The sequence below is a fragment of the Berghia stephanieae genome, chromosome 2 (assembly GCF_034508935.2).
Source record: "Berghia stephanieae isolate SIO BIC M18660-M18661 chromosome 2, UCSD_Bste_1.3, whole genome shotgun sequence".
Lineage (NCBI taxonomy): Eukaryota > Metazoa > Mollusca > Gastropoda > Nudibranchia > Aeolidiidae > Berghia > Berghia stephanieae.
The window spans coordinates 75,464,510-75,479,224 of NC_088361.1; the positions used below are offsets into that span (position 1 = coordinate 75,464,510).

Below are 14,715 nucleotides of genomic sequence, written 5' to 3' on the forward strand. Positions count from 1 at the left end.
AATTGTTTTTTTTTAATAAAGGCAGCAGTTAAAAAGCTAAATAGATATGTATCCTTTTCAATGATGTAAGGGTGGTATCATTTGATGAAGAGAAGCTTTGCATGAAATATTGTCCTATATGCTCTTTACGAGAAAAAATTTCAGGCTTTTATTATTTTAGCAAAGGACAGTCCTAATTTATGCAACTGTATGGGCTCTTCTGACTTCTCATGCTGGCAGGAGATCAATTGCTTTGTCTTCTATCCTCCTATATCTGTTTTCAAATCTGCTTTCTGTTTTTGTCTTGGAAATGGTTCGAATTTTAATAAACAAATCGTTGACAGATTGTTGTGGTTAAAGATGTCAAATCATCTGATCATCCTCCAAAATTTGGTGTGCCACAAAGATCAGTATTGGGTCCAGTTCTTTTTACAATGTACATTGGATCAATTTTTTCTGATTTTAATCTCCATTACCAATTTTATGCAGATGATAGTCAAATCTTAAGTCAGCAACCTACGGCCATTTATATCTTTTAATTGAACATTTCCAATCTTGCTTTGCTTCATTGAAAACTTAATGATAATAAAACTGAAATAATCTTTATTGCTAGGCCAGCATTTCTTAAAAATGTAAATTTTGAATGAATCGTTTTAGGGAGTAGGGTAATTTAAACTGCTAAGGTTGAAACTTGGGCATATTTATTGATTCAGATCTGTCTTTTACCAGTCCAAGTAAATCATATCATAAGATTAATGTCATTGGAAATGAGAAGAGACATCTCGGCCTTGTTAATTCACTCATTCTGTCAAAGCTAGATTATTGTAATTCTCTCCTCTCTTTTATAAATAAAGACAAGATAAAATCCCTTCAGATAGCCCAGAACGATGCTGCCAGGCTTATTTATAGAAAGAGGAGAAATCAATCTGCAAAGGGTTTGCTAATAGAACTCCACTGGCTTCCTATTGAGAAACGTATAGAATACAAGATCTGTACTATTGTTTTTAAATCACTGCTCTTTGATTGTCCTGGATACGTTAATGAAATGCTTAAATTCTACATCCCGACCAGAAACCTAAGATCAAATTCTGATAATCACATTCTCATGAAGCCAAAAATGACTCACAAAATTGGCGAGCATGCTTTTGAATATTCGGCACCCCATATCTGGATCTCATTCCAAGATATATCAGAGGCAGTAATGATGCAGCATTCTTTAAAAAAACATCATTAAACATTTCTTTTTAATAAATAACACTTTATAATTATATTGCTTTATTTTATGCTATATCTGCATACTTGCGAACCCTTCCACTTTTGGCGGAATCATTCCTATTTTCACTCTTCCTTTCCGCTATTCCGCCATTGTCCCTAAAATTCTGATTTTCAAAAATGATAATAATGGGGGGGGGGGGGGGGGGGGGAAGAAGAGAGAGAAGTGATTTTTTTAATGATTACCACAGGGGAGCTAAGTACGAAAATCAATTGCATTCCTCCCCCCACCCCTCCTCTTCCTCGTTCCATTATTTAGCACTTTTGATATGTAGTTTTGTCAGCTGTGCCGAAATACTGTCTTTATGTGTTTGGTGGCAAGGTTGATGGGAATTTTGATGAGGAATTATCCATTGGTGATACATTCCTATTTCTTGTCTCAAATTCCTATTTTCTGACGTTCTGATTCCACTTTTGGAATGTGAAGGGTTGGCAGGTCTGTATATGTTTGAGTGACTGTTGTTACATTGCCGTTAAGTGCTTTGAGCATGTTAAGACGCGGGGTAAGGTGCTGTATAAAAATCATATATTATTGTTATATATTATAAATGAGATAATTTGGTTTTGACCTGGCCCTGGACGGACACTTAGCTGAGAGGGAAGCAGTCAAATGTTTAAAGTTTTGGGAGATCCTATTTTTATTTTACCTGTTAATCATCTCTCTGTTATATGTGCTGTTATATTTGTTGTTTTAAATAATGATTTGTAAATATTTGTGTTTCTCTTAGTGGTATCTAGGATACCCCAACAATGTTTTTGTTCTTCTATATATTAGATATCAATTTGTTCATCCTGAATAGTGGGTTGAAATGGAATTGAATTATTTGATTTTGAAATGATTAATTGGGGTTGAGGCTTAATGTAATCCTTCTCAGCTAAGAGGTCCATGGGTCTGGAGTCTTGATTGCTGTAGTGTGAAATCGACTTTTAACAATTGTGTACTACCCACTGGATAAAATGTCTGTCTATCACAAATACTTTCCACCACATCTGATTCAGATCATGTGGGCGTGTAATGCTCTACCAATTTTGGTTTTGATTTATGCCCATATTTGTATTATTTCTTCTGTTATACCAAGTCACAATGTTACATTTTTATCCATAAAATTTGTCCAGAGAGCCTGACATTCCTAAAGATGCAAGCATAATTTTTACGTTAGAGTTAATTGATGTCAAACCACAAACCAATCTATCATCTCTTACATTTCAAGAACGGTTACAGCAAGGGTGAGTTGTATTTTGATTGTTTCAATTTAATTTTTTTTCATGCATATCGAATCCAGCATGTTTTTTGTACAATGAAAACTGACTAATCCAAAAGGACAGAAGAGTTGGAATAGAGCCGTTTCAATTTTTTCTCTTTCTTATTGTATTGAAATTCAAAGGCACGAATTCCGTGCTGCAAATCAACCAAAAGTAATTGCTTCCCATTTAATGTTAGTAGAATTGCTTTTCTTTCTGTTTTGTTCAGATTTTTGGAATAGCTTGCAGTGTTAAGGCCTTAGTTTTTGTTGTGAGCTTTGCAGAATTGTGTCCTTGGAAAAGGCTCTCTGCTTGCAATTTCTTACCATATAGTGTTTATAATGAGGTTACAGGGTTGTCTGTTGAAAAAGAAATTTTATAAGCTGCATATCTTGTACTACATGTACAGCATTGCTGTTGGCTTAAGACCCTAAATTAAATTGAGTTAAAAATTATAAGTATGTTGATGTTTGCCAATATTTTGTTGATGAGAGAGCATTTTAGATATGGGTTATTATTTATTCTTTACAAAATCATAATGCTTCAAAACATGTTTTTAAAGATTTGTTTTTGTTATGTTTCTATTCCTAGAGAGGACAAAAGACGTCGTGGAAACCATCTTTTTGGAAGAAATGATTACTCTGGTGCAATAAATTCATACACAAAGTAATTTTTTTTCTTATGTTATAATGGTGTGTATCAAAAGTTCTAAAGTGTAAAGAGACATTGTCATTTGTTGGAGTTATATACAGCTGAACTCTATTTGTTTTTAAGAACAATAAATGTAAAGAGTTTTTTCAGTTTCCAAGATTTTTAATTTTTTAAATTAGATATTTAAAAAAATTTTTTTTTTTGGATTTTACATTTTTGGTTTTGTTTTGATATGCAATATCTAAATCAGTATAAAGCAGTCGATTTATGTGAAGAAGGAAAATGAAGCAATTTACCATACTCACCTATGCCACTCTCTTGTTTACAGAGCAGTAAAAGTGTTAGATGACACAGATTTGAATGCAGGATTAGATGAGTCAGATAGGGCACAGCTTGAAGAGTCATGGACCAAGTGTTACAACAATATGGCTGCATGTCAGCTCAAAGTAAGTTGGGCATTTACTAATCACTTCATAAGAATTTAGAATAAGCTGGCAATACTATTAGTCAATATAATGATAATGAAAGAACTATAGAATTGATTGTCCCGTGTGTTTGTTTAGTAGAATTTATTGGCGTAACCCAAATATTCAGGGTCACCAGCAAATCGAGAAAAAGTCGGGAACATGCTGGTACAAAAATTTGCCAGTTTGTGATGGCCAACTTTGGTTGATTTTTAAAAAACCATTTCTTTATTAGATGTCACTTGTATATATGGCACCCTTTTTTTCACCAATACTTTTCCATGCAGTTTTGAGGATTTGCATAAAATTATGCAATTAAGCGTGGAATATATTTTAAATGTTCTCCTATCTTATTCATACTTTCACTGTTTGTTACAGAGATTGTGTTAAGTAAAAACGAAATTGAATTAACATCTTTGATACGGAGACATTTAATCAGAAAATGAAATGCTTATAAAGATAAACTTTATTAATTGGTTATTTCCCTTTAAAAATTATTGAACTTTGTACTCTTATTTTATTTTCCGCAATGATCCTGATCTCTTCCCTTTTTTTTTTCAACCCAGCTTGCAGTAAAACTACAGCCTCCTGTATTTTATCCAAATCTCCCTCATTTTTATCCCAAACTCCCTCTCAACTGATATACCAGGTTAGGAGCTATGCGACATTGAGGGCCAAATCAGATGTCTCTCAGCCATAGCTGAAAATGTCCTCATTGAACGTGATTTTTTTTTTGGGGGGGGGGTGATCTTTTCAATGGGTTGGTTTTGTGGGAAAATTATTATAATGCTTTTACTGCATAAAGATAAATCACCGTTGGTTATGTAATTGTTTATATATATATATATCAAAGAAGTAATACGTCCGAAAAGAGATTTATTAAATTAAATAGTGAGCAAAGAAGAAGAAAAAAATTCTCATTAAAATAAACAATATGTGTGGTAATCAGTTTCCATTTTAGGGGTAAATCTTTTTGTTTGTTGAGTTGCATCACAGGACATTGATACCTCTGCCCTAACCAACAAAAGGACAGTATCTGGGCTGACCCAGATCCAGCCAGTTTTGCCGCAATCGACACATTTAACATTAAATAATAACTAGTGATGAATTGCGTTTTTCTGTTAGTCGGCGATTTCATTGACGTAATATGTTGCGTAATATTTTGAGATACTGCTCTTTCTTGGTTAAAGCCATGCAAATAACTCTACCTGTAACCAACAAAAGGACAGTATCTTATACACCCATCTCACATACTGTTCATCCATGGTTAACCGCAATGCAAAGCCTCGTCCGTTTTCACCAAAATAACAGTATCTAAGTTTTGAATATAGCCAAATACGAATAACTCGATCGACAAACGTTTCACACGAGTCAAGCTTCTCTCGTCTCCCACCAGTGACAAACGCCGTCCAAACGAAGATCGTCAAAGTATTACGTCATAATCATGCATAATACTTGACACCTTTCTGAGTCAGTTTATTGTGTAAAAACTGAAAGTAATAAATATCATAGTGGGGAATATATAAACCACACTGTTGAAATCAACTATTAAGAAGGAGAACATTAGTATTTGAATCATAAAAATCGGTTGAGAAACAAGTGTTTTAAGAGTAAATATTATTTAGAAAGTTGATTTTCTCCCTGTTTGTTTATTTTGGTAACTTATTTATTTCTTGTCCGATTTTCTCGATTTCTGTATCATTTTTCATTTTTCTCTGAGACAAGATCAGTGATGTACTTTGTTTGAAATCTGACTAAAACATACATTGGCTTTTTTTCCCAACAAGCCTTGGCTCACTAATAAATTCAAAAGGGCACAAAGAAGGTGACGCAACTTTCAGACGGTCGTTGAGAAAAGCTCTAATCTGTAAGCAGTCGCAGCCACCAATCAGTGAAAAGCTGTAAGTAATGGTGAAAGGTCAAGAACCCGCATCATCTATCAAGAACCAATACTTTGCTCTGAGAATGTCTTGACATCTCACGAGCAAAATGTTTGAAACTGATGATGGACCTATGAAAAGTTTGTGGGCGGGATTTTGTCATGATTGACAATCGGACTCGAAAACGCGGCTATAGGTATCAAAGTGTAGGATGAGATCATCTAAAGATGTTACATGATTGACATGGCCATTTAGAGAACTCACAGGCCTGTAAATCTTCCGTCTATTGTCGGATTTCCAACAGTACGATTTTGCTCTATAAGTGGTAATATTAAAAAAAAAAAATTATAGTAAAAATAAAATTTGTAACGCCAAAGAACAGAACCAATAAAAAATAAAATAAAAGACGTTCCTCAACAAAATTAGATTAAATTCCGTTTCAAATGCCGACTTAAAAAAGCAAAACTAAAAAAACTTTTTATTTGTCGCATCAGAGACAAAACAAAACTTGCGGTCTATAAGTTAGCTATAATATTATTATGTCACCTACACGCTCCGCTAGAGCTTCACTGCCTGGCTACTGTGAGTCGTCTTCACACACACACCTAGTCAGTAAATAACGCACGCACAGAAGTGTGTCGAACCGGACCAGAAGGTTTCTCTCTATTTTGCTACCGACACACATGCATATCTCCGGTTCTCATATATTTTTCTCTATATTTTATTGGTTCCGTCCGGATGTGAGATGGGCAAAAAATAATGCGAAATAATTATTTTTCTTAGAAGTATATATTCTTCTTCGAAAGCTCTCACACGACCACACCACCTCCTCTTCTTCTTCTTCTTCTTCTTCTTCTTCGTCTTCTTCTTCTTCTTCTTCTTCTTCTTCTTCTTCTTCTTCTTCTTCTTCTTCTTCTTCTTCTTCTTCTTCTTCTTCTTCTTCTTCTTCTTCTTTTTCTTCTTCTTCTTCTTCTTCTTCTTGAATTAATCCAAATAAACGAAAGAATCAGCGTAAACATTTAACACAAACAGGAGCGAATATACGCAGCTTCCCGTGTCAAGCACTAGATACACATCCTTCAAAAGGGTAGGAATTGTTTTCTTCCTTTCATTTTACAACTAACTCAGACCTGGGTCCTCAAATAATTGGGATTTTTTATTTTGGTACCATAAAATAAGGACCTCGTTATAAATAAGTAGGGGAAAGTTACATGATTTGACTAGTCAATTGACGTTTCATATCTGTGTTGTGTCCATATTTTTGTCCTGTTGTGTCTATTTTCGCGTGTTCAAAAAGTTCCGACAACTTTTTCACTAACCATTTACAGGCCAGAGAAAATTGGAGTTATTGGAAAATGCTTAATGTTTAAGGAAGGAAAGTGAGACAAATCAGAGAAAATTAAGGAGAAAGAAGCTTTGAAATCATTGTAATTGCAATGTTTCAATGACTGTAAATAGTTAATAATAACAATGCTTATTTGTTAAGCGCAGCTTATCCCGCCATATTCTGCAGGCTTTGGATGCGTTATATATAGGTGGTATTTAGTGTTTATAAAGTCTGGTGCTTGGCCTTCATGAGTTAGTGACTATGATTCATAATATGATAACAATGTATCGACAGACTTTTTACACATTAGCATCAGGCCTTCTCAAGACATTTCTGGAGTCATTTAAGGAGATCATGTGAATAATTACTGTTGATATAAACAACTAAATCTAGCAAAGGATTTTGAGGTATTTTGTAGTATATATAAAATATTTTTTAAATTGATGTGTTTGGTGTTGGCTAACTTTTAAATCAGTATTGCCTGAGAAAACCAAAGACCTAAGTTGCAATTCTTTTTATTTTTAGTGTGACCCCCATTTCTCGTTGATTGGGAAACTTGATCGGTTTGCAGATAGAGGTCTTTTTTGTTGGGGTCTTGAAAAATGTGTCAAGATTTGACTGTGGAGCCTGTATATTTCATGACACAGTGTTGGATAGGCGAGCTTTTAGTCCTCTACCTGCGCCGTGGTCAACAGGTCATTCACTCCATCAAATTCCCGACCAGTGCAGCGGGTTATCTCCCATGATACTTAACAGATTTGTTACTGATATCTGGTTAAATTACAATCGTTTTTGCACAACCACAGTCGATTTTACCAATTTAAACAAATTGGCAACACATTGAGAAAACTTTGATCTGTATTTTGGTACAAAACACTCTATCATTAGAATTAATGTCTTTGAGATAAATTGCATTTAGATATCAGCACAATTTCGATTATAGTTTGTTAAATTTAATTTTTTTTGATTGCATTATTATAAGCAAACAAACCTATTTCCTGACAAAGTTGACAAACTCCAAAAGGTACAGAACAGGGCAGCCAGGATGATTCTGGGCATTAGTCGACTTGAGAAAACAGGCGTAAAAAACTATGCTCAGAACACTACACTGGCTGCTTGTTCAAGCCCGAATCGAATACAAAATTGCCTTTTTTTTTGGTTTCAGCACACTAAATTCCCGATCTCTGAGCTACATTCAAGAACTAGTTCTCCCCTACTCTCCAAATCTTCAGCTTATGTCATCAGAGATCCAGCTTCTGAAAGTGCCAAAAAATTTTGGTGATAGATCTTTCTATAAAGCAGGACCTTCCATTTGGAACTCGCTTCCTTTGTCGTTAAGGCTCGTGAGCACCGTTGAAGATTTTAAGAAAAAGCTGAAAACTTATCTTTTCCAGAACTTTTTATCTTAGGTGATTTCTGCTTGATGAGTTAGTTTTATTTTTAATACTCATTTGTTGAAGGTCACTTTTTATTTCATTTAGTAAAACTTGCATAGTTAGTGTATGCGACTGTTGTATTTGTCCTTTGGCACGGTATTGGTGTGTTTATGGTTTGTTAAGTGATATTGTAAAGCGCTTTGAGGTTTCGGCATTTAGCGTTATGGGAGAATTCCTTCTTCTTCTTCTTCTTCTTCTTCTTCTTCTTCTTCTTCTTCTTCTTCTTCTTCTTCTTCTTCTTCTTCTTCTTCTTCTTCTTCTTCTTCTTCTTCTTCTTCTTCTTCTTCTTCTTCTTCTTCTTCTTCTTCTTCTTCTTCTTTTCTTCTTCTTCTTCTTCTTCTTCTTCTTCTTCTTCTTCTTCTTCTCTTCTTCTTCTTCTTCTTCTTCTTCTTCTTCTTCTTCTTCTTCTTCTTCTTCTTCTTCTTCTTCTTCTTCTTTCTTCTTCTTCTTCTTCTTCTTCTTCTTCTTCTTCTTCTTCTTCTTCTTCTTCTTCTTCTTCTTCTTCTTCTTCTTCTTCTTCTTCTTCTTCTTCTTCTTCTTCTTCTTCTTCTTCTTCTTCTTCTTCTTCTTCTTCTTCTTCTTCTTCTTTCTTCTTCTTCTTCTTCTTCTTCTTCTTCTTCTTCTTCTTCTTCTTCTTCTTCTTCTTCTTCTTCTTCTTCTTCTTCTTCTTCTTCTTCTTCTTCTTCTTCTCTTCTTCTTCTTCTTCTTCTTCTTCTTCTTCTTCTTCTTCTTCTTCTTCTTCTTCTTCTTCTTCTTCTTCTTCTTCTTCTTCTTCTTCTTCTTCTTCTTCTTCTTCTTCTTCTTCTTCTTCTTCTTCTTCTCTTCTTTCTTCTTTTCTTCTTCTTCCTTCTTCTTTCTTCTTCTTCTTCTTCTTCTTCTTCTTCTTCTTCTTCTTCTCTTCTCTCTTCTTCTTTTATTATTATTTATTATTATTATTATTATTTTATTATATTATTATTGTTATTATTATTGTTATTATTATTATTATTATTATTATTATTATTGTTTTTCTTGTTTGTTTTTTGAAAGTGTAACCTTTGATCAAATTTTAGTTTTCATTTTTAATTTTTTCATAATTTTATCAAATCACATAGCCACACATTTCTTTTAAAGATTTGATTTTGAGTTAAGTTGCCTTTTACTTTCATTAGATTGATGCCACAGATGCTGCTATTAGATCAGCTGAAAAAGTTTTGTCCTCGCAGCCAAATAATATCAAAGCTCTCTTCAGATTGGGAAAGGTAAATTATGATGACTTAGTCACCTCTCTTTTCTGAAGTGTATTATTATTATTAGTATTAGTATTTTCTAAAATAAAACAAATAAAGTCACATTGTTATTCTGGTGTAAAGTTAATTTTAAAAAAATCTTTTATCTTTAAATGAAGAAATACTTAATTACCTAAAAGCTGAAAATTCTTTGTTTTTAAGATTGGTTAACTGATTCCGTCCATTCACGTAAACCCGAATTGAGCTCGAATCCATGCCTATGCTGTCAGCATAAAAGCGAAATGTGAAAAGAAAAGTTCATATTTTGCTTTGTTCTGACTTTTTAATCAACCGAACGGAAGAAAACATTAAAAATAGCGCGTCATTTGACAGAATCAACTGCCTTTTATCAATTCTTCAACATTTTGTTAAAAACATATGTATTGTTTTGTTTTGACTGTGTTGCTACGAAGCTGACAACAAACATGGACACTGGCCCGTCAAGGATAAGACGTCATACTGCTGAACAAGTACGTTTACTCTTTGAAACTTTGGAAACGGACAGTGAAAGTGAGGGAAATTCATCGTCTGATGAAATTGAAATGGATAATGTAAATGAAACTATTGGCGCAGTATCATCTGAATCGGGAAGACCAGGTGTCAGTTGTTTCTCCCCCTGCCAAGAAAAAGCATATTGCTGTTACTGCTGATGACTTACCTGTTTGGTCGGGGGTAAGTGGGTGAAAATATGATTACAATGCTAACAGAAATCTAACTACTTGTACTTGTAACTTCACTGGCTTTGTTTTTGTTGTTTTTGGCTTTTTTTTTCTTCATCCTTTTGCTTTTTTCCCTCATGATTGTGTTTACATCTCGTAAACAAACCAAAACTAAGGTTATTTTGTCAAAATCTGAAAATATCGGATTTTTCGGATTGATTTAGATAATTATTTTGATTCTATTGACACAGGCCAATGTTATTGTTGATTTTGTTTTTTTACTGTTACTCGTGTTTTTAAAATTTTCTATTGTTTTATTATTTTTTCCTGAACAATCTGTTGGTCAAAATTTTTTTGCAACTATTCTTATTTTTTTATTCTCATCAGTAATTCTCTCTTCTTCCCCCCCCCCCCCCCCCCCTCCCCCTCATGAAACTATTACTTTTTATTGGTTTTATTTTCATTGTGTTTACTAGAATATTTACTGATGAGACTGAAACTAAGATAATTATTTTGTTCAAATCTGAGTATCGCATTCCTGGCCAAGTCGCAAGTGTTGATATTTGTTTTGGTTCTGTTGTTGTTGCTGATACTATTGTTGTTTTGCATCTGTGTTTTGAAGTTTGATAATAATTTTTCCTGAACATTTTGTTGATCAAATAGCATTTTTTTAACAACTGGATTATTTATTTTATTTTTTTTACTCTCAGTAGTACCTCCCTCCCACCTCCTCGAACATTTATCATTGACTAAAAAAAAATCTTTTTATTGTTTTTTTTTTTTTTTATTCCTTTTTTTCCCCATGTTATTCATGTTTCTTTTTGTTTTATATTTCAGATTGCAGAAGGTGATGCTTAAACAAGGAATGATTTTAGATTTTCACCACCACAAGAGCCAGGATTGCAGGAGAATTTGACAGTACAGTCAACTCCACTTGATGCATTTCTGATTTTGTTCTCAACACTAGTCTTGGAGTTTCTCATCAATGCTATCAACACATATGAAACCTACAGGTGTGCCCTAAACAATCCTCCTCTAAGAGGGTCTGTTTTTAACAACTGGAAACCTGTAACTGGGTCAGAGATCTACAAATTGCTGGCTGTCATCATTCAAATTGGTATCGACAAACTGCCATCGATTTGTGTATGCTGGGCATCCAAAGACTCACTGAGCTATAAGCCTTGGTACCACCATATGTTTACTCGCCCAAGGTCAGTAAAATTGAAACATCTAGAGCGTGAATGGTTCTTAACCACCCACCAAGAGGCAGACATCTCTTGCGTCGTGTGGAGGGACAAAAAGCAAAAAATCCCGTAGTAGCTTGTTCAACAAAGCTTCATGTGAAATGGCAACAAGTATTAAAACAGGAAACAACAACATGAATGGATGTGATCGGGCAGATCAAAGGACAGGCTAATAAGGGACTTTCAATCGCAAAACACTTAAATGGTGGAAAAAACTTTTATTTTATGTTTGAAATGTGTGGGACCAATGCCCAAATTTTATACACCCTTTCTCAAAATAAAAAGATTCCTCTTCTGGATTTCAAAAAAAAAACTTGTCGAGGTAATGACAAAACTTTCTGTCATAACCCGGAACGATGCTGATCGACCAAGGGATGAAGCTCGCAAGCCTGGCCGCCCCTCTGCCTCCATCCCTGAGAGGTTTGTAGGGAATCTGCATTTGATCTCTCACTTGGAGCCGGATAGAGCTTGTGTGTGGTGCAACAGAGGCACAGCTGGAAAGGATAAAAAGACAAATTATTTCTTTCGTATATGTTCCACTAAGCCTTATCTCCAATAAAAAAAATGGTTTAAGGAATACCATACTGATTCTAATTTATATATTTAGAACTGTTATTTATTATTTGTGATGTTATTGTATCATTAATTGTAACAATATATAGGATTAGGACAATTTTAGCTTTTGTTTGTTGGTAAAGTAAGGATTAAGTAGAGTAAGGACATACAGAAGACACCACACTACAGAATGAGTGTGAGTCGTGGGTGGGTGAGGAGCAGAGTGTGTATTTCTCACCGGTGGGTTCTGTCTCCTGCACTTTAAGAGGAAGGGGTCCCACCTACTCTCTATACCGCCGGGGACTCGGTCGCGCCCATAACAAACTCAGTATTAACAGTTAAAACCTTGTCTGGAGCCGATTGTGGTAGCGACCATGTACCTGTCATAAGCAAAATGAGAAGAATTTGAAAGAGATTAAAGAAAGAAAAAATCCACCTAAATATGAAGTAGGATTTCTGAAAACGAATAAAGATCTTTAAAAAAAAGTTTGTTATTGAGGTAAAAAACAAATTCCAATTGAAGATCTAACTGATACAGATGAATTATGGAATGGAATTAAAATCTCAATTGATGAAGCTATGCAAGAAAATATACCACAAAAATTTAGAAAAGAGAATAAGAAGTGGATGACTACTGACGTGTTTGGACTAATGGAAGAAGAAAGAAGGCAATATAAATCAGATGAAGAAAACCAAAGAGATAGACGGGCCACCAATTTTAAAAGAAGAAGTAGAAGCATCTTTTTAAAAAAATGAAGTTAGGCAAAGCAACAGGCTCTGATAATATCCCAATGGAAATAATCGTAACATCAGAGGATTTAGGTTTAAATACACAGTGACAAATCTATTGAATAGGATTTATGACAATGGTAAAATTCCAGATGATTTATTAAAGTCAGTGTTTATAACACTTCCAAAGTCACCAGGGGCCACGGAATGCGACTGGGTGGGGTTCCTGACCTCCCATAGTGGGCAGGGAGGTACATACTGTGTCTTATATCCCCCTATGTCTGTTTTCCAACATGCTTTCTGTCTTTGTCTTGGAATGAGATTACTTGGTTTTGTCCTGGCCCTGGCCGGATACCCTGGCTGGGAGGGAAACGGTCAAATGTATAGTTAGTTTTGGGAGATGATATTTTTTTCCTTGTAAATCATCTCTCTGTTATGCATTGTATTATGTTTTGTTTTTGTATTATATGATTTGTAAACATTTGAGTGTATTCCTCTTAGTGGGGACCTGTGCTTGTGTTTGGATGAGACTTTTAGGTAATCTCAAACTAAGTACACTGATAGTGTGCTCTTGGAAGCTACATCTGTTTCATATTTGAACCAATTCTCCTTTGTCTGCTTTATTCTTGGATGCTTTAATTGTAATTCTAAAACTTTTTACTATCCCATTTTCTTCCTTTTTACTGGCGCTGATATGACCTAAATGTGTTGGAAGCGCCGTAAAAACCTTTAAAAAAAAAAAAAAATGGAATGTGAGTTACACAGAACGATTTGTCTAATGAGTCACTTCACAAAAATTCTCTTAAGAGTACTGATGAGCAGAATGAGGAAAAGTATAAAACCAGAGATATCAAGAACTCAGTTTGGATTTGTCCCTGACAAGGGTACAAGAAATGCTATTTTCACCTTATCAATGTTGATGGAAAGATGTATTGAAGTCCAGAAAGACCTATTTATCTGTTTTAATTATAACTCAAAGGCATTTGATAAGGTTAGACATGGTGAATTATTTAATATCCTTGAAAGACTAGACATAGATGGAAAAGATCTAAGAAACCTATATTGAAATCAAAATGCAAAGGTCAGGATTGAAGGAGAATTCAGTGAATATAAACAAATTAAAAGAGGTGTTAGACAATGATGTGTTTTGTCACCAGCCCTTTTTAATATCTACCGCGAAACAATTATTAGAACTTTAGGAAATAGTCCAGGCATTATGATCAATGGTGAGAATATCAACAATATAAGGTATGCAGATGGCACAGCACTAATCTCAGACTCAAAAGAAAATTTACAATTACTCCTCGATAAAGTAGTTACAGAGAGTGAACGTTTGGGTTTATATTTAAATGTAAAGAAGACAATGCATGGTTGTATCAAGGAGAGAAAGAAATCTAACATGTAACTTAATAAGCAAAGGAGAAACGATAAAAAAAATTAAGACATTTAAATATCTTGGATAATAGCTTAAGATGGCAGATAAAGAAAAGATAATTTTAATAAACTTAAGTCTAATTTTAAAAAACCACAATATCTCAGTCACAACAAAACAGAGGGTTTTGAAGGCCTAGTATTATTATATGGCTGTGAAAGTTGGACAATTACAGAAGACATTAGAAAGAAACTGGAGGCAGCAGAAATGTGGTTTCTTTGAAGGATGTTAAGAATCTCATGGACAGAGAAGAAAACTAATGAAGTATTAGAGCAAGCTGAAACTAAAAGGTTTCTAATTCGTACAATAAGAAAAAGACAATGCAAAATGCAATTTTTAGGGCACCTAAATCAACATTAATGTATTGAACATCTTGCTCTCACAGGGAAGATAGAAGGTAAAAAGAGTAAAGGTAGACCAAGAAAAACATATTTGAATAGTTTGAACAGCTGGGTGACAAAGAAAGAAAAAAGAGTAATATTAGTTTTTTTAAGGTTATCTGAACAGAGAGAGGAATGGCGTACCATGATCACCGATGTCTGGCACAGACTTGGTACTTGAAGAAGAAGAAGAAGTT

The 14,715-nt window shown here is 34.3% G+C and overlaps 1 protein-coding gene across 4 annotated transcripts in view; it reads left to right on the forward strand.

The window, feature by feature from the left end:
- Window positions 1–14,715, forward strand: part of LOC144965539 (peptidyl-prolyl cis-trans isomerase FKBP8-like) — a 184,352-nt gene that overhangs the window by 14,034 nt on the left and 155,603 nt on the right. For 2 of the 4 annotated variants that reach the window (XR_013644048.1, XM_078900956.1), the window contains 4 exons: window positions 2,368–2,478; window positions 3,085–3,159; window positions 3,473–3,590; window positions 9,403–9,492. Coding sequence is in view for 3 of the 4 variants with exons in the window: in XM_078900956.1 (XP_078757082.1) it covers window positions 2,368–2,478; window positions 3,085–3,159; window positions 3,473–3,590; window positions 9,403–9,492 (394 nt within the window). In the remaining variant the exon portion in view is untranslated. Of the gene's footprint in view, window positions 1–2,367; window positions 2,479–3,084; window positions 3,160–3,472; window positions 3,591–9,402; window positions 9,493–9,932; window positions 10,192–11,015; window positions 12,021–14,715 lie in introns of those variants that run through there. The other 2 variants (XM_078900959.1, XM_078900957.1) reach the window with 2 other exon arrangements.